We start from the raw sequence: 22,532 nt of genomic DNA, 5'->3' as shown, positions 1-22,532 counted from the left end.
ATCAACGGCCCACAAAGACTGTCACGTAGCACCCAGTTGTGTGGAGATATAGCCGCTTCAGTCCAGTCCCTTTGCTCTCTCCTCTTCGTTTTCTTCCCCCCTGCTCGGCCCGTGCCCGATTCTCTTCTCTTAATCACGTCCTCCGTTTCCCTCTCTCTGTGAATTTCGATATTCAGAGAAGAGATTCGTGAAAATAAAGAATTTAAAGTAAATCCAGACAAGGAATTCGTTTAAAGTAAGATTTTTAGGAGAAATTGCCTGAAGACTTGACTGAAATCAGGTATTGACAACTCCCTTTCTATTTTCTTTTTTTTTTTAATAATTTGAGATCGAAATTGGTCGTTTAGAGAGAATTTTGTTTCTTTTTGTCCCTTCCGATGTTAGTAGTCGCGAATGCTTGAGGATTACTTCTTGATGTTCTTCAAAACTGCTTGATACAGTAAGGTTCCCCTCCATTCCATCTTAGCACGAAGCAATTCCCTGCTTCAACGCATCGTGGAGGACAATGTGTTTGACTTATTTGTGCTGTAGGTACTATCAGTAGTTTTGTTAATCTTGATTGGCGCACTCAATGAGTACTATTTGATGAGCAGGTTGCAGAAATTGAGAAAATAATAAAAAATGAGTATTAAACTGGCCATCGACTGAACTCTGGCAAGGAGGGTATCAGGGGAATGTGCAGTTGTGCAATAAAATAACATATTTATATCTCTCTTTTTGTCCTGCATTATCTGACTTGTTTAAATCATTACAAAATTAGTTGTCGAAGAAATTAGTACTTTGTAGCTTTTGTTGATTATGGAACAAATTATCTGTCTGCTTGGAGATGGGGAAGAGAGACAATGAGATGAAATTGGTAAAGGGCATCATTAAGCATAGACAATAACACTTTTCTTTTCCTAACTTCTTGGTTGAAAAAAGGTGATAATCCTTTGAGATTTTGTATGGATTACCAAAGATTCAAACTACAGAACAGTCAAAAGGGCAAGTTTTAGTCCCAGTTATCTACGAGTTATTGCAGGAGTTGCGTGGTGCCAGGTACTTCTGTGAGTTGGATTTGCACTCAGTTATCATCAATTGTGTATGCACATAGATGATATTCATAAGACTGCTTTCAGAGACACTATGCTTCTTCAATATTCAAAACTATACACAACTATACGAAGATGATGCAAATGTTAGGTCATAATTGTTAGACACATACATAGTTTTTCTTAGTACTTGACAAGCATCTTAAGCTAGGCAACAATAGCATTCAGCAACAGGGACTATATATCATTAATTTATTATAGCAAAAACAACAGAGATTTTTTATATAGGGCTATGTTTGGGAGAGAACGGAAATAAGTTTTATTTGGTTCCATCTCCCAGATTGAATCACTCAATTTCATTCATTCTCCTATTATCTCATATATAGCAGCTAGAGGATTCCATTCCCTCAATTTTTCACTTTCCTATCTCCTAAATATATACCATTTATAAGAACATATTTGAGGAGATTATTAAATTCTTGGTTGCTTCTCTAACCACCCATCTTGATTGATGAAAGTATTGACATCGGTTAACTGATTAATTTCCTGCTGAGATAATTTTTTCATCCAAGTTATTCGCTTAGACATGTCTGAACCCGGTCCAGAGTTGTCTGCTTCCGAAAAACAGAGTGTATGCCTGTCACGATTGATATACAAATATACAGAACAAATAATAAACGAATCATCATTAGTTTAACTAAGCTAGCCAAAAAAAAAAAATAGTTAAGAGTATAATAAATAATAAATTGGGGTTGGGGGAGGAGGGAATTAATCTTACCTGTTACCATACCATTGCTCCCAACCCTTGCGAGCAACAATTTCAGACATATATGAGTTGTAGAACAATACCCTTGAGTAATTTCTATATCCTCTCCCCAAAAATGTGCGTCTATATTTTCTCATGGGCTGATACTTCGGTCCTTCCACTGAACATTGTTTGAACACGAAACCATTTGTATCTGATCCCCTCTCCCGACCTTGAGCTGTAATATAAGCTACATTACTAATAGCTCCATTTGACTTTATTCTGCAATTCTGCATGAAATACATATACGAGTATAATTGTGTATTTTATGAAAGAAAATCTTAAAAAAAAAAAAGAGACGAAAGGCGTAGACAGTTACCTGATAGATTGACTGGCCTGCACCCCATATAAAATCTACAGCACCTTCAATATAACAAGACTCGAAGTAATGGCGACCCCCCATGTCGGACAACGTGTCTTGTACACTGATGAAACTGCAGCCACAGAATGCCGCCCTGTCTTCTGTCAGTCTGGCTGCTGGTGCCCATGTTATTGCCCTCCATGGCGCCTGACTGTTTAGATTGTAGGAGTTCTACATATACCCCACATATACGCCCATGTAGATATATACATGTAATATAAATCAATTAATCTGTATGCTAACATTAGATCATTATCTCAAACCATGTTTGATTTATTACTTAAATTGCTGTGTGAAACTACTTGATACTGACCAAGAATGTCACATGTCTTGCGACAAAATCTTGCGCTGACAATATGAATGTACTACTATTTATCACATCGCCACCTTCGTCATGTTGGATCACAGTTGATGCTGCATCTTCACCGTCAAGAAGAATTTTGGGTTTGTCGTAAGGGATTATAATTTGTTCCCTGTAATATCCAAACATGTGTTTATATATATATATATATATGAATAATCCTCCAGAAGGAAATGAATATTGGAGGTTCTATTAAGCTACTACATAATCTATTTTGGTGCATACTTATATGTGTTTATACTTACATATAAGTACCGGGTTTGACATGAATGCGAATCCAATTTTGGTTGTTTGATGGGACTGAATCTATGGCTTGTTGGATGGACTTGAAATCACCATGGCCTGATAAATCTACTGTGATGGTTCTTGTGATCTCACCTTGCACGCTGTATTTGGTTTCATAGGTCCCTGCAGTGGATGCATGGCGGCATATAAACAGGATGCTCACAAAGACATTTTTTAAGACAAGGTACTGCATCTTTAGTATATACCGTCTGAATTTGTAAATACTCAAGCAGTTTGTATATATCTTCTTGAGTTAATTATACATATATACATATATATACACACACACACAGACACACATGGAAGACTCTCTAGTGAGGGGAGTTACAGTGCTTTTTTAGATTATTGGTTAATGGTTATGGAGAACAACTGAAAATTATGAAGCTTATTTGGAAAATTTCTAATTTTGCCATAATTAGGATAATGATATCTTATGTAAATTTTCTTAGGTTTAAAAAAGGAAATTTCAAAATTTATATTTGTCTCATTAAACTATTTCCTAAGTATATACATTCTATTTTTAGTAATTAAATATTTAACAGCTGATTATTTTAAGAAAATATTTAAGATTATGTTCTGTGTTGAAATATATAAATTTAAAATTTATAAAAAATATAAAATTCGTAATTTTATAAATATATTATGAACTAATATTTTTAGTTTAAATTGTTGAATTTAACGGAACTTAAAGTTTATTTTATTAATAAAAAAATATATAAACTAAAATTTTTTACAAAAATGGATTTTCTGTTTTCTTTTTCAATAATTTTTTAAAAATAATTTAAAAGTACTTTAAATATATATTGTATGTGTCTCTATGGTTAAATTATGCATATAATATATATATATATATATATACATCTATATGCATATTAAAATTGATGTTTTTTAATGACAACAATATTACACTCTCTTACACTAGTTTGATGCATTTAAACTTATATATATATATATAATAAATATATTCACCAATTAAATTTACAAATGAAATACTTTTTATTGTTTATACTCTCTAACGTAGGGGTCACCCTCTCTACACATTTGAAATATGATATTTCCTACTCATAAAGAATATTCAATTGTTCACTCAAAGATATTGAATTAGTCATCTATGGTATGTAATCTACACATTTACTAATATATATATATATATATATATAAAGTGAACTATTTTTTTAATTTTAATTTTCAATAAATGTAATGCTAAGATCGTTTTTTTTTTTTAATATAGCTAACAATATTTACATATAATATTTTTATTTATAAATTTACATATATTTTAATTTATATTATGTAATTTTTTACTTAAAACCATAAAAAGAAATATGGTATTTATTGCTTATTGTCTACTTCACATCTATATATATATATATATATGTGTAAATTTATTATCTTTTTGTTAAGGTTAAGTATATAATTATTCTATAGATGACACATATAGAGTATAAAGTTATAATATTTTATGTATCAAAAGCAAGTTCAAAATTTAAATCTAGGTGTTAAAATTATATCAATTATTTAATAATTTCACCAGATTTTGTATATTTTTAGTGCTTATAATAAAAATAAATTTAATAATTTTATAATATATATTAGCGGTGGCCCTTTATAATGTTTGTTTTATAAAATTAAAAAATTTAATTTATTAGTGTTGACGGAGATAAATTTATTATATTATTTTAAAAATTAATTGGAGTATTTATAATAAGATTAAAAAACTGAACTATCAATATAAAAATGTTTATGTAATTATAATATAATCATTAAAAATGAAAAAGAAAATTTTGGATAATATGCCAATTACTATAATATCGGAATAGTTTCATGAGCATGCATGCACCAATGGCGATAGGAGGGAAAGAGATAAGTAGTACAACGACCACAAATCTGCCTTATCGCCACAAACCAGAAGATTGCTCAGTAGAGAATACACCCACCTCTAAGCTCTCGCAGAAGACGGTCCTTCACCTCTTAAACACAAAATGCGGCAATTCTCTGCAATATCTCAAGCAAGTTCATGGAGTGGTACTGAGGCGTGGCCATTTTCAAGATCACTATGTTGCTGGCACCTTAGTGAAATGCTATGCAAATCCTCAGATATGCAGCTTGGACTTCGCGTTGAAGGTCTTCGGCCATGTCTACAGGCCCAACATTTTTGTATGGAACACTGTGCTTAAAGCGTGCTTGGAGCACGATGAGGCATGTAAGGTTATATACTTTTATCATAAGTTGGTGGAGGTTTCGTATTCCAGGCCTAACAAGTTCACGTATCCTCTATTGTTGAAGGCTTGTGCTGTTGAGGGAGCTGCTAAAGAAGGGGTGCAAGTCCATGGACATGTGGTAAAACATGGGCTTAGCCGAGACGGGCATATAAGAAGTGCAGGAATTCAAATGTATGCATCTTATGGATATGTGGAAGAGGCACGGAGATTGCTGGAGGAAGACGGAGACTGTGATACTATCTGTTGGAATGCGATGATTGATGGGTACTTGAAATGTGGAGATGTAGAAGCAGCTAAGGAGTTGTTCGAGAAAATGTCAAGCAAGAATGTTGGTTCATGGAATGCAATGGTAAGTGGGTTTGGGAGGTGTGGGATGGTTGAGGATGCGAGAAAGATGTTTGATGAAATGATTGAAAAAGATGAGATTTCTTGGAGTGCTATGGTTGATGGTTATATCAAAACAGGGTGTTACAAGGAGGTATTGGAGACATTCAATGAGATGCAAAGAAAGAAAGTTAGGCCTAAAAAATTTATCTTGTCAAGTGTTCTGGCTGCTTGTGCTAATCTGGGGGCACTTGATCAAGGCAGGTGGATTCATGCTTATGCAAGAAAAAATTCTATCAAATTGGATGCAGTTTTAGGGACTGCTTTGGTGGACATGTATGCTAAATGTGGGTGCATTGACTTAGCTTGGGATGTTTTTGAGAATATGAAGGAGAAGGAAGTTTTCTCTTGGAATGCAATGATGGGAGGACTTGCTATGCATGGCAGAGCGGAGGATGCTATTGAGCTCTTCTTCAAAATGCTGAGGGAAAGGGTATTGAGACCAAATGGGATTACTCTTGTCTGTGTTTTAAATGCTTGTGCTCATGCAGGATGGGTTGATAAAGGCCTAAATATATTAAATTCAATGCAAAAGATTTATGGTGTTGAGCCAGAAATGGAGCATTATGGTTGTGTGGTTGATCTGCTAGGAAGAGCAGGGCTCTTGAGAGAGGCAGAGGAGCTTATTGCCTCAATGCCAATGAAGCCCAATGCAGCTGTTTGGGGAGCACTTTTGGGTGCTTGCAGAATACATAAAAATGTTGAACTTGGTGAAAGAATTGGGAAAATCTTGCTTGAGATGGACCCTCTAAATAGTGGGCGTTACGCCTTACTGTCAAACATATACGCAAAGGCAGGGAGATGGGAGGATGTCGGAAGGTTGAGAAAATTGATGAAGGGAAGGGGTATCAGAACAACACCGGGAATTAGCATGATTGATTTAGATGGCATCATTCATGAATTCAAAATGGGGGATGGATCGCACCCACAAGTGGAGGAAATTCACATGATGCTGGAGAAAATAATTGAGAAGTTGCAGAGGGAGGGCTACTCACCAAATACCTCTCAAGTTTTGTTTGATATCAGTGAGGAGGAGAAGGAAACTGCATTGAAGTACCACAGCGAAAAGCTTGCAATTGCTTTTGGATTGCTTAACACAAAACCAGGCACTCCAATTCGCATTATCAAGAACTTGAGGGTGTGTGAGGACTGTCATTCTGCCACCAAGATTATTTCAAGAGTTTATAGACGGGAAATTATTGTCAGGGATCGTGTTCGATACCATTATTTCAAGAATGGAGTATGCTCATGCAAGGATTTCTGGTAAAAGTTCCTAAAGTGCAAGGTTCTTGTAAATGACGCTGAATCTTTTTTCAGTTTGAGAAAAATATAATTTAATACACATCCTTACAGTGTAAGAACTGCGGAACATAAAGATATCTGTTTTTATGAAGTTCTGGTCCAATTGGATTGCTGTTGAAACTTGAATAAAATATCTCCTTAAACCTGGATGATTCTTCTGTTTTTCAATAAAAGCATATTCCTTCAAGCTACCTTAACTCTGTATGCCACATCATAATCGTTAAGCAAAATATATCATAATCTTATTTATAGTAGTCTTTACAGCAGAATATTTCTTGTCTTGAGGCCATTCCGATTAACAAACTTTTAGTTTGTGTTAACTACAAGCAGAATTGTCAAACTGCTTATACAATATCTCGACACCCTTTTCATAATAGAGGCACACTCAGCAAACACAAACACACACCATCTTCTTCTTCACATAGAGGAAGATTAGTTGTTGCCTTTTATTGGTTGGCAATCAGTTGCATATGCGTGATGATTCTCCATAGACGATGCAGGATTGCTGTCATAGATTGTCAATGTAATCTTCACCTCTGTCTGTGCTCTGTACTGGAATCCCAGATATGCATGCAGATTTGCTGGATTGGTAATCTGGCTTGGCATAACTTTTGATGAAGTTTGATAACCAGACTTTCTCTTAATATCTTCCAACATGAATTTTCTGGCATCAGTCTGAAATTGCATCAGCACAACCATTCCATTTACAGAAGCAATGATTACTGTCTTCATGGTTAACCTGAAGTTATTGCCAATTGTAAAACCAACATGATTAATTGTAAGTTACTAATAAATTAACCATTAAAAGTATAATTAATGAACTCAAAATGAAGTGGAATGACTCCCTGGACGCACCACAGTCCAGTCCCTTCTGCAATAACATTGCTCTCAATAACACATTTTATAGGCCATGGCCTGTTCACTTGTTAATCATGATTAGAAGGAATTAAGACCTTGAATTTAGGAAATTTTTAATCATGGTGATGTTTCATTCTTTAGTTTGATTATATTGGCATCATAGAGTTCAAGAACTTGGTGTCAATATAAACCAACAGTTTATATTGCCAGGTAACAGAATTACAATCTCATTAAGCATAATTAATCACTTTATTTTTTCCAAACTACTAATAAAAATGGATACCATTCTAATTTTATGAGTAGAACAGATAATTTTACAAGCTATTCTTAGTAATGACCATGTAACCAAGCATATTTAGAACAATTTATTTTTTCTGAAGTTATTAATCTGAATTTGATTAGTTGAGCTCAAATCTTATTCTACTTAAACATGTAAATCATTTCCTGGATTCAGCCCGAAATTTTCAAATGGGAAAAAAAGATTTGATGAGTTAATTGGGTTAAGCCCAAAAAGGAAAGAGTGGTCACTAAATGGATAAAACATCAAGTTCTTCAATGCTCCACCTACATAAATGGAAAAGAAAATAATTTCTGACAAGAAAATTACAAAACCATTTCTCCACCACTAAAACCTGGCTTACCCAAATTCAATTTCTGAAATACCAATCCAATTTCCCATTCATTAAGCAGTATTAATTTCGTCAAATATATGCACAATATAATCCTCCAAAAGATATATACACACAATATACACCCGCCACTAGCAGCACCAATCAGTTGAATCGTCACCCCTCCCAACCACACCATGGCTTTGAAGCTACTGGTTCCTCCTTCTTCCTTCCTCTTTCACCCCACAAGACTCTCCGTCTTCTTCACTTTGAATCCCAGAGTACCAAGACCAACCTTAAGAACAAGCTCCTACACTCATTGGAGATCAAAACGATCAATGTTTACTAGAAACACGGCGGAAAGGTCATCCGTGGGGGTGGAGGAGAAGAATGTGTCAGAAACTGCTACAAGTGAGTGGGGTAAGGTGTCTGCAGTGCTGTTTGACATGGATGGTGTTCTCTGCAACAGCGAGGAGATTTCCAGAACAGCAGCCGTGGACGTTTTTGCAGAAATGGGAATTGAAGTCACTGTTGAGGATTTTGTGCCTTTCACGGGAACAGGTAAATGAAGGATTGTTTGGGTTAATCAGTATATTAGTAAATCATGTAATGTTGATCACTTTGTCTGAGTTAGAACTCACTTGACTATTTCAAGAATTTCCAAGTGCTTTATTATTTGGGTTGGCATTGAAAGAAGTTCCAAATTCAGGACCTTTTTTATTTTTACTACGGAAATCATGGAAAGGTTGCTTCATTATGATGTTAGTTAGAAGTTGGCAATTTATAAACTGTAATGGTTTGGTTAATGTTGATTATTCTAATATACGTGCAAGATTTGTCATTCATGATTAGAATCAAAGGTCAAAATACCAACACAAATTCAACAAGGGGCTGTTTATCATCTCCACATTTATTTTTGTTTTGGTAGTCGAAATTGGGTCTTAGACGTTGTGGTTTCAATTGTCAATTCGCACAATTTAGTCATTCTGCAGTAAGGTTTTAAATACAAATATAACTAGTTCCATTTTCTGATTTGTGTGGTAAGAGTGATTTCGATGCACCAGGTGAAGCAAATTTTTTAGGAGGCGTTGCCTCCGTTAAAGGAGTAAAAGGATTTGATCCTGAAGCTGCAAAGAAGAGATTCTTCGAGATATATCTGAATAAGGTGATTGATCTACTATTCAAATCCTAATTGGGCGGGGAAGTTATTAATGCAATAATGACTCTTTGTTTGTATTACTCTTTGTAGTATGCAAAGCCAAATTCTGGAATAGGATTCCCTGGTGCCTTTGAACTTGTCACTCAGGTACATGAGTCAATGATCTGTTTGGCATGATATTATCACCTTTCTGCTGCATTAGTGATTATATGAGAAAATTCTTTTCTGTAAAACAGTGTAAAAGCAAAGGTCTAAAAGTTGCAGTTGCTTCAAGTGCTGATCGTATCAAGGTGGATGCAAATTTAGCTGCTGCTGGTTTACCTTTGTCAATGTAAGTTTGCCTAATTGTATGCTGTGTATCTTAATCTTTCTTGCAATAATATCAAATATTTATCCTAAATCGTTCTGATTTTTTGGGATGTATTTTGTTCTAACCAAATTTGACAGTGTTATAGAGCTCAGCATCACATATAACTTTCTGCAGTGGGGTGTTTGGTTCATATTGTAATATATTATTGCAATCTTCTTATCAGGTTTGACGCTATTGTTTCAGCAGACGCTTTTGAGAACTTGAAACCTGCTCCTGATATTTTCTTAGCTGCTTCAAGGATCTTAAATGTACCCCCAAGTGAGGTAGTGACAAGGACATTGTATTTTCATAGTTTATTTTATCTTTTGCCTCAAGAGATATTATTGTCCCAGTTAAGACTTTGAAGAATGAAAATGTCATCAAGAAATATGTTTTCACTGTTTCAGATTTTGAAAGACTCCACCAGTATTATGAACGTCTTGCAATGTTTTGAAGAAAAATTTAGCTCTTTATCTGCCATCTGAACTTTTCGTGCATTTCCTTTTCCTGCTCTTCATGATAATTCATTATTCTGAGATTTTTCTATGTAGATTTTATATTATATTCTTCATATTTTCAAGTAACTCCTTTTGAAGGAAAAAATAATTTCCATTCCCAGTGTATTGTTATCGAGGATGCCCTAGCTGGAGTGGAGGCTGCCAAAGCTGCAGATATGAGGTGATTGTGCTCATATGCTTTTGCTATATTTATTCATTCATCTCGAAGAATGTAATTTTATGACTGTTTCAGCACCTAGAGTATAATACAATACTTTTCCTCAAGTTAATGCACTGCATTAGTTCATGGTCCTGCTTATCAGTTATTTGTTTCTCCTTGAGATAATACTGGGTTTCTTCTTCTGTTGGCCACTAACTACCACTGTTTGTTTGCAGATGTATAGCCGTCACGACATCAGTGTCAGAAGAGGCTCTTAAGAATGCCGGTCCTTCACTCATCAGAAAAGAGATAGGAAGTGTTTCACTTGATGATATTCTGAGTGGTGGCTCAGGTTTCGATAGTATGTAGTCCTGAGAACAAGTTGCAAATTTCATCTTGTAAGATTGACATTGTAAAATTGTGAAGCTACAGTGGCAGCATATTTAAGATCTTTGGGGAAGACGATGATTTTTGTAATTGAATATCCTGCATTTGGAAAATTTTCTCTTTTATTAATAAAGTCCACAATTATGTACAATTGACTTTAGATGGTAAGCCTTGATTTTTAGAAGAGATGAAGAGGCAAGACTAAAATTTATCTTTTTCTATTCTGTTAAAATTTCTTTTCTGGGTAGTAGGTGAAATTATGTATAGTAAGATGCAGTGAGGTCTTATGAAATCATAACATTGCAGATGAGAAGATACAGGAGTCTCAGTTTTTGGATGCTTCTGTCAATACTTCTACTGAAATCCTCAATGGAGGGGCAGAGGATAGAAAAGCTACAGAGGAAACAACTCTTTCACTTGGGCGGTAAGGCAAGCTCTGCATCTAAAAATTTGAACGAATCATTGTTTATTATCATATAAATTTCTCATTCTTGTGTAAACTTGGTTATTTTAGGATAACTTTCACTTTACTTTCTTTTCTTTCTCCACAATAAGCTATGCTTTAAATTGAGGAACTGTGAATCTGTGAAGCCTTTGGTTAGAGCAAAAAGGGTTTTGTTTATTGCTTGATGGATTTTCTAATTAGAAATTATACTTTTAAACTTGAAAATGATGAGGTCTGTCATGTATGATAACCAATCATTAGTACTAAGTTTGATTTCAGGAGAAATAAATTCTTTTCTAGCATATTCACTTTGAGGTTGCAGAAATAATTTGTGGACAGGTTGCAGGGTTCTCGGAGAGAGATATTGAGATATGGAAGTTTGGGTGTCGCTCTCTCTTGTCTTTACTTTGGCATTCAAAACTGGAAGGTATAACTGATTTAATTCATAACAATTCTGAAAGTTCTGCCTATTTAGGGATGTTGAGCATTGGCATTTTCCATTTTAATTCCTATTTAATGCAATTGAAGCAAAAAATTTTCTTTCTACTAATTTAGTTGTTTGATGTGCTGATATGCCTTTTCAGGCAATGCAATATGCATCCCCAAAAGCAATATGGAATGTGTTATTTGGGATCAACAGTCCATCTTTTGAACAAAGTAGAGGTAGATTTTCTATGATATATCTTCATAGAATTAATTTTCCCCTCTGCTTCCTTTTGTTTCATTTCTTCAGTAACTTAAACATTTCGCCGTTATTTTTATTATTCTTGTTCTTCATATTTTCTATCTAAAAAAATGAATAAGCTTTGAAAATAGATGGTTCTGTTGGTTTTAGAGCCTTTTGCTATTCTTTATATGCATAATTGTAACATACCTAACTAGTATCTACCTTACCTTTTATAGTTGAATCAAGGAATGCAAGAGTCCAACAATTTGTGGACTATATATCTGACCTAGAGCAGAGGTGAGAACAATTCTTCCCTTCACCTTTAATTGATACATTTTTATGAAACATTTAGCAGTGGAAACCTGCAAATTTTAAGTTTAATCTATTTTGAATCTATCATTTTCTGCTTTGTTAGGGGAACAGCTCCCACTGTGCCAGAATTTCCATCTAAACTTGACTGGCTGAATACAGCTCCACTTCAGCTCCGGAGGGTAAACTCTGTGAATTGAATTTGTTTTTTACTTTTATATATAGAAGAAAGCATCAAAATACAAAATTTGTGTTTTCTTTTTGTTTTCACAATAGCTTATCCTATTTGTTTGCTTTTATGATTTATTTTGAGTCGTTCTTCCCCTTATTCTTTGTGATAAAAAAATACAACCTCATACTCGTGTAGATTCAAAATTCTAATGTTTATTTTACTTGTTCATAATTATGTAAAATCATGCTCAAAATCAAAGACAACTTCTGACCAGAGAGCTATAAGAATGAAAAATAAATAAATGTTAATATTTTCCTATCAATCATAATCTGGAAATTGATATATAAAAGCACTATGAATTAATACAAACAATATATTAAAGCACTATAATGGTGAAAAATCTTGCAGTATAGCATCAGAAACTCCAGTTATTCTTGGAGAACTTTGATTTACTGTAAGCTATACAAATCATGCCTCGATTCGATGGTTAGTACTTCCACCCTTCTCTAGGGTGTGATTTCCAGTCTCGATTGCATGTCCCTTGTCATAGGGGAAAAGATAAAAAATTACTGCAATTATCGTTCATCTAAGTGTGTGTAACTTGAAATTCAACTTTTTGACCAGGATTTGAAAGGAAAAGTAGTTTTGCTTGATTTCTGGACCTACTGTTGCATAAATTGTATGCATGTATTGCCTGATCTAGAGTATCTGGAGAAGAAATACAATAATATGCCGGTATGCTTCTCTTCAATGCTTCAGATATTCTACCTCTTGGCTGCATGAATTTTCTTCCAGAATGATGTGAACTTCAAGTTTGATGTTTTGGCTGCATTATGTGATTACTTTACAGTTCACTGTTGTGGGAGTACATTCAGCGAAATTTGACAATGAAAAGGATTTGGAAGCCATCCGTAATGCAGTGTTAAGATATGGCATTACACACCCTGTAAGTTCAACCTCTGTGATCTCATCAAGGCAGAATCTTACCATTCTTGAGAAGTAATTTTATTGTATGTTTAACATTATTTGTTAAAAGAAAGACAATCATGTATTAAGAAATATTTGGTGGGCAATGATGGAGGAAACAGAAATGGTATGTTGAATGATGTTACTTTGTGTCTTGGTAAATTCAACTATCTTGCTAGACACTTTGGTACACTCTACACATTTTGTGCTGCATATTTATATGCCCTTGCTTGTACCTATTAAAGACAGTTATCTTTTGGTCATGACTTCTGCCAAGTGAGACAACTAATTGCTTGTGCTAATTGAATGTTTTGCCTTTTTGGTCATTGAATATAAATTAGCTCAATATGCATATAATGGAAACCATTATTTATTTTTCTTTCGGATTAATTTTGAATAGTTTGAGTTCGTCATTCTGGTCTAAACCATCCTGACCTTGATTTTTATATTAGTTTTAGAGAGTCAAAAGTTTTGCTTTGTTGTTAAGTATCATCCAGTGTTTGAACACCATGAGCTCCCATAAATACGAAGATAAGTTGGACCACGTGTATATTTTTGCTTGAAGGAATACTCTAGTCATCAATATATAAGTTACTTTGTGCACAGTAAAACAGTGCATACATACAGAGAGTGTTGAATACCTTCATGGAAAAATGTCGTCTATGAAGAAATTTAAATCAGAAATTTTTGTGAGAAAACCTTTTGACTTTGCTATTCTTCATTGATTTAGGTTGTTAATGATGGAGATATGTACTTATGGCGAGAGCTAGGTGTAAATTCATGGCCAACATTTGCTATTGTTGGGCCCAACGGGAAGCTTCTTGCACAGCTATCAGGTGAAGGCCGCCGAAAGGTATTGATATACTGTTTACATAATTCATGTTCAGATATTGGCTTAATATCTTTCTTAAATTAATCAGACTGCTCTAGCGACAAAGAAGCATATTGTATGTAGGTCTTAGTGTTGGTTTACTTATTCGGGGACTGATAAGCTGGTGAGACTGAGAGAAAGTTTGGGGCTTTTCCTAAAACAGAGCTTTCTGTAGAGGTGCATATCTAAAACTCCTCAAACCCAAAATTAGGTATCTTATAATGCTTGCATATTTATAGAAAAATTTTATAAACACACAACACCGGAGAGAAATCTTAAACTTGATCAAAATACACTTGAAAACTTAATAATCGATAAATCCTCCAAATTGAAGCTTCGCCTCAAAACTTAAAAAATTTAAATTTCTTAAAGAAAATAATATCTCAATACAAATACAAAACTGAACTAATATATTTTAATTTTTTAAATTAGAATATTCAGTCATTTACACATTCCAAATTCTCCATTCACACTTTGTTCTTTAAAATCTATAAAGAAAGATAATGGAGTGAGCTCGCAGTCCAGTAAATAATAAAAAACCTAAGCCAGTAGGATCAAACAAATTTTATTAATTATATCAAAAATAGAGTTAGTAAATAATAAAGAAAACGAAGTCGTAAAATAATTCAAATTCATTTTCAAATTAAACATTTAAGATAATTAAACTAAGTCTTGGTAAAAAAAAAAATTCACAATGTTTAGTAGCTACTACTGCACTATATTCCTGTGCTAAGGTCTAGAGCCATATTTAACTCTTATATTGTAGTTGACATATTTCTTATCTTCGTCAAAGTAGATAAACTAAAATTTCTTTCCTTTTCAAAATATAAACTCAATCATACTCAAAACAATAAATTATACATAATACGTATTTTTAGAAAATTTGTATAATAATAAATATTTCTAAAATAAATAAATAATTTTGTAATTCCATAAAATTCAAAATAATTTTTAATTATAAAACACCAAAAATAGGTTAAGAACTAATCACCTGCAATGCCGAAGCTAAGTTTTTTCAATAAAATGCCCAAAGTTCTTTTAAATCCTATTCATTTAAAATGTTGAATAAATATAAAAAAAATTATTAATGCATATGAATATCAATAAAAAACATAATATATAATCTTTGAAATTTAATGGCATCTAGTCAAGTTACATATCAAAGTCGAATTTTAAATAGTTATCAAATTTCTTAGGATTTAATACACAAGTCTATTATTCCCAAAATTCACAACTTCTTCCATATAACCCATTAACTCTAAGATTGAAAGTATGTCTATATTTCCACAATTTTCAGCTATAGTATCGCCCAAGTTATCTATTTTAGCATCTTAAAATTGCCTATCAAAAATTAAGGTTTGGATCTTCGTATTTGTATAACATGCTATCAATTTTAAAAATTCAATTCTCTTAATACAAATCAAATTAAGCAATGATTCATTCTTGCATAGAACTATAATTTAGAATAAAAAATCAATCAAAAAGGTTACTAGAAAATGGAGATTCGGAAGCCTAAATTTGTTGCAACTTGCATTTTTTACAGCAATCTTAAATATTCAAAAAATTCATAACTTCATCAATTTAGTAGTTACAGAAAATTTATTATATACAGACTATAACTACACATTATTGTTGGCCAGAATTTGACCATAAAAATCAAAATACAGCCGGAATATTACTGCTGCACAATTTGTGTTTTTCTGAAATCCTAAATCTTTAAAAATTTATAACTTTCTCAATTCTCATCCACATCATGTAATCTTGGTATTTATGGAAAATTTATGGTGTCTGAATTATAAATTAAATAGTTTGATAGCCAAAAGTATGCCAAAAAATGAAAAACACGGCTGAAATCCTATGCTGCACTATTCGTGGTTTATCTGCAGTTTTCAATTTAAAAAATTCATAACTTCTTTAATTCTAATCCAAATTGTGCAATTTTAGTATCTATCGAAAGCTTATGAAATTTAAATTGTAGACAAAATAGGTTGTAGCAAAAAGTTTGCTGAAGAAAAGAACAAACTCGCTGGAAATGCTTTTTACAAATCTCTACTTTTTTTTTCGTTTTCTACCTATCTAATATGCATAAATATGATATGAACTTCTCTTCTTAGGGTTCTTTTAGACTCTTTTAGTTAAAAGCTAACAGTTAACTCATATATACATATATATATATATATGCATACATTTATAGGGTGGATATTTCTATAATTAAAAAAGATATTCCTAATAACTTATACTAAATTCTAAAGTAGTTCATAAGTTTTATTAGATAATAGTATAACTTCTCTTGGGCCCATAATCAAGTCATAGTACTTTCCTGGGTTGGGTATTACAATATTCCTACTGGATCATAGGTTCATGCTGTTCAGCCATTATAACAGTTCTCTCCCTGATTAAGAGTGCCTGATTGAGTACATTCGTTAAGATCTGTGCTTGGCTGATATTTCAGAACTACTTGGGCACTCATGTCTTTTTAATCTTCGTATTAATATAGCCATTTCAAGTTGCAACTACCTAGAATAAGGAGCCATTTAAGATGATGAACTTAATCTCATAATCCTTTAGAAAACGGAAGTTGAATTAATTCATATTTTTCCTTGGATATCTGGAACATTAAATTATTTTTCACAATATTACATGTTGCTTCCTGATAAAAATTTCAGTTCTATTGTTCCGGCTGCTTGCATTTTCATGTATCACTGCTTCATGATTATTTTCTTAATTTGGTAGGTTGTTGCCTCTTAAAACATATGAAATCATTGATGTACATGTCAAATGATAAATCTTTAGGACTTTCTTATTTTCCTTGAAGGATCTTGATGACATAGTGGAGGCAGCTCTTCTGTTTTATGGGGAGAAGAAGCTTTTGGACAACACACCAATTCCAATCAGTCTGGAGAAAGATAATGATCCTCGCTTGTTGACTTCTCCTTTGAAGTTCCCTGGCAAACTGGCAATTGACATCCTTAATAACCGGCTGTTCATTTCAGATAGTAACCATAACCGCATTGTAGGTTCTGTCTAACTTTTGCTCTACCCTCCCTGATACTCATGGGCTTCAGTTGTAAACTTTCTGCATTTTCTTGAAATGAAAATGAATGGAAAAATGCTGCATGTTGTTTTGCACTTTCTATAAAGTCACCGGTATCAGTCAAATATCCCAATAGTGGTTTCCTAGAACAGAACCACAGCACAGCCTTTTTTATATCCTTATTCCTATAATTTTAATTTGACATGTATTTATCGTGAATTTAGACGATATGTTAAAATATAACTGTTTATATATATATGTCCACAGAAATCATTCCCTACAAGAAAAGCATTGAGTACAGATGAGAAAAAGGAATGTGTTTAAAAAGGAAAGAATGCATGTGTGTGTGTCTCTCTGTGTGTGGGAATATGGCATATGCACCTAAACATAGAAAGATTTTTTTACAGCTGCTTTATGGTTTCTAAGCTTATCCCTGCTATGCAACCTTAAGCTGAAAAATCAATGCTTACTTGGTTCTTTTTCTTTTCTCACATGTATGACATGCATATATAAACGTGTGATGACATATGTGGACAGTCCTTTAATCATCTTGTCACATTTGAAGTTCAGGTTGTTACTGATCTAGATGGGAATTTTATCGCCCAAATTGGGAGCACTGGAGAGGAGGGTCTCCGTGATGGTTCCTTTGGTGATGCCACATTCAATCATCCTCAGGTTGTATTAAATTAAAATCTCTTGATGTATGTTTAGCTACTGCTTTGGCTCTATACTTTTAGAAACTTGAGCATCTACTGCTACAAGCTTTTACACCTCATTTTTATGTCGCTTCTTCTGTGATTTTCTCTTTATAAAGGGCCTGGCTTACAATGCGAAAAAGAATCTCCTCTATGTTGCAGATACTGAAAATCATGCTTTGAGGTAGGTGGTTTATTCGTTTGATATTCAGTAATCAAATGGCTGAAAAAGAAGGTTATAAATATTCTTCTTTTCCACCTCTCACTTGTTCCCCTTAGATACAACTATGCATGGGTTGAATCCCAATCTATTATTCTGGAAATTGGTTTCTAAACTATGAACATGTACTGTAGGGAGATTGATTTTGTTGATGAGACAGTCCGGACGCTTGCTGGAAATGGAACAAAAGGCTCTGACTATAAAGGTGGAGAGAAAGGAACCTCTCAGGCAAGATGGAATCAATGCATTATCCAGGATTTTATTGCATCCTTGATTCATATAAAGCATGGTCATGTACATACTAGAGCTTCATTAAATTGGATGTTGGTTGTATTTGTATCTTTAGGAGTACCCAAATTACTCCCTGTAATATCTAAAGTACCTTAACTCCAATTAGATTTCCTGGACTTAAATTCACATTCATTTTTTTTCAGCTTCTCAACTCTCCATGGGATGTCTGCTATGAACCTGTCAGTCAGAAAGTTTACATTGCAATGGCTGGCCAACATCAGATCTGGGAACACAACACTCTTGATGGAGTTACAAGAGCTTTTAGTGGTGATGGCTATGAAAAGAACTTGAATGGATCAAAGTAATATATTGGATTTTCTTTCAGGTGGAAATTACTATTTTCAGACACCTAAAAATTCAACATTGATGTTCATTTCTGTTTTCTCATTGAAGCTCCACAAGCACATCATTTGCACAACCTTCTGGAATTTCACTAAGTTCTGGTAATGTTTTGGATAAGTTTGACTGCTTTTGATCCTCAACTAGTATTGAAAATGCCTTATGTATACTGGAAGTTTCCTTTGATGGGAGTTTCATTGGAATGTTGCATATAGATTTGACGGAGCTCTATATTGCTGATAGTGAGAGTAGCTCCATTCGGGCAGTTGATCTTAAAACAGGAGGATCAAGATTGCTAGTTGGTGGTGACCCAATTTTCCCCGAAAATTTGTTTAAGGTCATGTTAATTTTGAATTATGAGGGCGGGTTTATAACAGGCAGATTCTAAGTTTCATAATGTGGATGTTTGAATTTGCAGTTTGGGGATCACGATGGTGTGGGATCTGAAGTACTTCTTCAACATCCACTGGGTGTCTTATGTGCTAGAGATGGCCAAGTTTATATAGCTGATAGCTATAATCACAAGGTTGTTACTCAATAACAATATTATAGGATTCTTAACAGCTATAGTCTGCAGCTTACACATTTATGCACGCTGGAAACTAGAGGTAGCATGTTGGAGTTCGAGTGAAGTCTAACCTTACAATTGTGATGTTAGGATTTCAACTTATGACACTCTTATAGGGAACGTGCTTAACCAATCAATTTATTATTCTCTGTTGTCCCTCAATTAGTTGTTATTTTCGGAACATGAGAGAAAACCATGAGGAAAGCTATTTGTAAATCTTTCCTGCCATGTATTTCAATCCTGAAGTTCTGAATGTCACATGTCATGGTGTCAGTATTAAATTGCATTTCTGAAGCGTTCAAAAAATTCTATACTGATTGGAGGCTTTCTTTCCCTGAATTTCAGATCAAGAAGCTAGATCCAGCCAGTAAAAGAGTTAGTACTGTAGCAGGGACTGGGAAAGCTGGTTTTAAGGATGGAACAGCTTTGACAGCTCAGGTTGGACTTGGAGGATAACAGATATCCTCAAAAACCACACTGTGATTGCTAAGTATCATAAACATTTATCTCTTTTATTTTTAATTTATTCGTCTTTCTGATATATGGAAAATCAGATTCCCCTAGTTATAGGAGCATTTCCCTTTTGCTAGACTGTTGTGCTACTTAGTAGGTAAGTTTAATATGAATTGGTTTCTGATGTAGGTAGAAAATCTTACAATGACACCTGGAAACTTGTTCATAGACTTTAATCACTAGAATTAGATCATGTAAATGTATTCCCTTCTTTAATCTCATATTTAGAGCACTTCCAATCATTTTTAATGTTTACTTTGCAGCTTTCAGAGCCCGCAGGAATTGTTGATGCAGGAAATGGTATCATCAATTCTTTTTTATTTTTTAGAAGTTTATCTGTCCAACTAGGATGCAATTATGAAATATTATCTGATGTTTGTTGAGATTCCAACGCTTCCTTTTTCTTATTCTCTGCTGAGGGAACTGTATGATGGTCCATTTCATGATTCTATTTGCTAACCATTGATGTTTTGGTTTTGGAGAGTGTAGTTAAGAGTTAAATATTGGGAGTTTTCCTCTTTTGAGGAACTAGGCGTTGAGAACTTGAATCATAAGGGGAACATATCTTTTCCCAGTTCCTCTTTGATTGCCATCTATATTAAAGCTTTATAACTAATCTCATGATAAATGGTTGCACCCAATATCTCTAAATCACAACCCAGAATTGGATTTCATGATTCATCAAATGAACTTTAATATGCTATTTAACTCTATTATTATTTCTCAACCCTTGACCCTAATATTATTGTTTGATGCCTCTATTTTTATCTTCAGGAAGATTCTTCATTGCTGATACAAACAACAACGTTATCAGATATTTAGATCTGAACAAGGAAGAAGTTGAACTTCTTACACTGGAGCTGAAAGGAGTTCAGCCTCCGACTCCAATGTCCAGATCTTTGAAACGTCTCAGGAGACGGTCATCTGCTGACACACAGACCATTGTTGTTAATGGTGGTTCCTCCAGTGAGGGCAACATGTCTATCGAAATATCCTTACCTGAAACTTACCATTTTTCCAAGGTCTTGCTTCTCTCTCCCCCGTGCACATGCACAATCCTGTGATTAAAAAAAAAAAAAAAAATCTTCTTGGAATTCTGACCTTCAGTAATATAGCTTTGCTTTTCTCTTCTGCACTATTGTCACATTTCACAGCAGCATAATCATTGGGGGATTTATGCTTATAGTTTATCTTTATTCATATTTTGTGTCATAATTACAATTGCAGGAGGCAACTAGCAAATTCAGTGTCGATGTAGATCCTGAAAATGCAGTATTTATTGATCCCCTAGATGGAAACCTAAGTCCGCAAGGATCAGCAGTTCTTCATTTTAGGAGATCTTCACCCTCAGTTGCAGTAGGGAGAATTAATTGCAAGGTTTGGTTCTATTTGGATTATATGGTTCATCTGGAATCCAGGACAAGTAAATTATCTGAAAAACAAATGATTGCAAGAAATACAAAACTACGCACTTTATGGTAATAGAAACCAGGCGATTTTGAATTGCCAATAGATGTGTTGAAGGCTGTGGCCTCTCCACATAATTATTGACTGCCTAAACAATGTTTAGCAGTCACTATTTCAATTGAGTTGCTGGCTATTTGAATTAGCCAGGCTTGGAAAATGATTAATATTGCAATTAACAATTTTCCATTATTAGAGAGCTGAATATTTTGAGTGTTAAGAGCTTTCAGCTGAAGTACATGAAACTCACTCATTCTGCAGGTTTACTATTGTAAAGAAGATGAGGTCTGTTTGTACCAATCACTTGTGTTTGAGGTATCCTTCCAAGAGGAAATTCGGGACTCTACACTTGGGGAAATCAAACTTGCTTACTTGGTGAAGCCCAAAGCTTCTGCAGGGAGTTTACAGCTACCTGCTGCGCGCTGACAATACTACCCTTCTAAAGCATTTGTAAGATCCCGCTCTATGTACATCTATAGTTTTTTGTTCTTTATTTTTAAAGAAATTTATATATACCATGAAAGCATTATACTGAATTTATATGAATCATATCCTTCTTCTACCGACCCTCCCCCAGGGAGAAAAACAGAGTATTCTTGATATATGGGTAATAGGCAGTCTACGGTTTAACTTCTGAGAATAACGGCCAACTCTAAGTGAATAACAGATAACAACTAGCTAAAGAGAATAACGAATTACCCGAAGTAGTTCCTAAAGATTAGTGAAGAAAAGAGATATAAATACCTTGTAACGGTTCAGATGACGTACGAATGATCAAGAACCGACCTTCTTTCTTTCGTGTATTCTCTCTCTCTCTTTATGCGTCGTCTTGCTTTCTTTTGTCGATCTCTGTCTCTCTCTGTAATTTCCATGCAATAATTATTTTTCAAGAAAAGTGACCGTTAATTAAATGTTTTTACTTGTGCGGACGAGGTTACGATGGTCTTACTGCGTCCTAAGATAACATGTAAAACATGAGAGAGGGAAAAAGAAAAAAGTTTGATCCAAGTACGTATACATACACACAGACACTATTGCATGATCCAAAACTTAATAGAAGCGACTCTGCTGCTATATTAATCCACTCAACAAACATATAAACCACATCCTAGGCCCATATGCCCTATATTTTCTTTCTTATCATGAATGCAATTGTTAAGGAAACCATTTTCATCATCTTGTTCCTTAACTGCCTTTTGTTAGCTTTTA

At 34.0% G+C, this 22,532-nt stretch overlaps 3 protein-coding genes across 7 annotated transcripts; 2 read left to right on the top strand and 1 right to left on the bottom strand.

Annotated features, from left to right (window-relative positions):
* The first annotated feature begins 78 nt into the window (after nucleotides 1-78).
* Nucleotides 79-6,900, top strand: LOC110815340 (pentatricopeptide repeat-containing protein At5g48910-like). Of its 2 annotated transcripts, XM_022043101.2 has the most exons (3): nucleotides 79-280; nucleotides 2,963-3,027; nucleotides 4,664-6,900. In XM_022043101.2, exons 2-3 carry the CDS (start codon nucleotides 2,999-3,001, stop codon nucleotides 6,714-6,716), a joined length of 2,082 nt encoding a protein of 693 aa, XP_021898793.2. In that variant the 5' UTR covers nucleotides 79-280; nucleotides 2,963-2,998; the 3' UTR covers nucleotides 6,717-6,900. The 2 variants fall into 2 exon arrangements, with proteins under 2 accessions (XP_021898793.2, XP_088070892.1); XM_088214766.1 differs by lacking the exons at nucleotides 79-280; nucleotides 2,963-3,027 and having other exon boundaries at nucleotides 4,841-5,046; nucleotides 5,130-6,900.
* Nucleotides 1,503-2,687, bottom strand: LOC110815417 (putative pectinesterase 29). The gene is made up of 4 exons (XM_022043211.1): nucleotides 2,511-2,687; nucleotides 2,156-2,368; nucleotides 1,810-2,066; nucleotides 1,503-1,668 (listed from the first exon to the last, which is right to left on the bottom strand). Exons 1-4 carry the CDS (start codon nucleotides 2,685-2,687, stop codon nucleotides 1,503-1,505), a joined length of 813 nt encoding a protein of 270 aa, XP_021898903.1.
* Nucleotides 6,901-8,186: 1,286 nt separating the features above from the next.
* On the top strand, nucleotides 8,187-21,885 carry LOC110815364 (haloacid dehalogenase-like hydrolase family protein). 4 transcript variants are annotated; one of them, XM_088214761.1, is made up of 29 exons: nucleotides 8,187-8,778; nucleotides 9,282-9,382; nucleotides 9,467-9,523; nucleotides 9,613-9,707; nucleotides 9,910-10,009; nucleotides 10,345-10,403; nucleotides 10,619-10,743; nucleotides 11,076-11,193; nucleotides 11,554-11,641; nucleotides 11,799-11,877; nucleotides 12,118-12,178; nucleotides 12,297-12,372; nucleotides 12,771-12,848; nucleotides 12,987-13,097; nucleotides 13,213-13,308; nucleotides 14,059-14,181; nucleotides 17,015-17,212; nucleotides 17,804-17,908; nucleotides 18,048-18,112; nucleotides 18,283-18,376; nucleotides 18,583-18,740; nucleotides 18,833-18,882; nucleotides 18,994-19,115; nucleotides 19,197-19,304; nucleotides 19,692-19,784; nucleotides 20,123-20,159; nucleotides 20,634-20,881; nucleotides 21,087-21,236; nucleotides 21,585-21,885. In XM_088214761.1, exons 1-29 carry the CDS (start codon nucleotides 8,415-8,417, stop codon nucleotides 21,747-21,749), a joined length of 3,324 nt encoding a protein of 1,107 aa, XP_088070887.1. In that variant the 5' UTR covers nucleotides 8,187-8,414; the 3' UTR covers nucleotides 21,750-21,885. The 4 variants fall into 4 exon arrangements, with proteins under 4 accessions (XP_088070887.1, XP_088070888.1, XP_088070889.1 ...); XM_088214764.1 differs by having other exon boundaries at nucleotides 8,644-8,778; nucleotides 9,263-9,382; XM_088214762.1 differs by lacking the exon at nucleotides 12,771-12,848.
* The last annotated feature ends 647 nt before the right edge of the window (nucleotides 21,886-22,532 follow it).

This window comes from Carica papaya, chromosome 3 (assembly GCF_054855325.1).
Source record: "Carica papaya isolate Zhongbai chromosome 3, ASM5485532v1, whole genome shotgun sequence".
Taxonomy (NCBI): Eukaryota; Viridiplantae; Streptophyta; class Magnoliopsida; order Brassicales; family Caricaceae; genus Carica; species Carica papaya.
This window is presented reverse-complemented; position numbering and strand designations above follow the sequence as displayed.

Excerpts from the sequence above, each read along its gene's own strand:
- LOC110815417 (XM_022043211.1), bottom strand. The coding sequence starts at position 2,687 with ATGTTTGGATATTACAGGGAACAAATTATAATCCCTTACGACAAACCC. Across the intron at positions 2,369-2,510 it reads CAAGACATGTGACATTCTTG|AACTCCTACAATCTAAACAG; the intron begins GTCAGTATCAAG and ends GGGTATATGTAG. Across the intron at positions 2,067-2,155 it reads CAGGCCAGTCAATCTATCAG|AATTGCAGAATAAAGTCAAA; the intron begins GTAACTGTCTAC and ends TATTTCATGCAG.
- LOC110815340 (XM_022043101.2), top strand. The coding sequence starts at position 2,999 with ATGCTCACAAAGACATTTTTTAAGACAAG. Across the intron at positions 3,028-4,663 it reads AAGACATTTTTTAAGACAAG|TTTCATGAGCATGCATGCAC; the intron begins GTACTGCATCTT and ends ATATCGGAATAG.
- LOC110815364 (XM_088214761.1), top strand. The coding sequence starts at position 8,415 with ATGGCTTTGAAGCTACTGGTTCCTCCTTCTTCCTTCCTCTTTCACCCC. Across the intron at positions 10,010-10,344 it reads TAAATGTACCCCCAAGTGAG|TGTATTGTTATCGAGGATGC; the intron begins GTAGTGACAAGG and ends TTCCATTCCCAG. Across the intron at positions 10,404-10,618 it reads GCCAAAGCTGCAGATATGAG|ATGTATAGCCGTCACGACAT; the intron begins GTGATTGTGCTC and ends GTTTGTTTGCAG.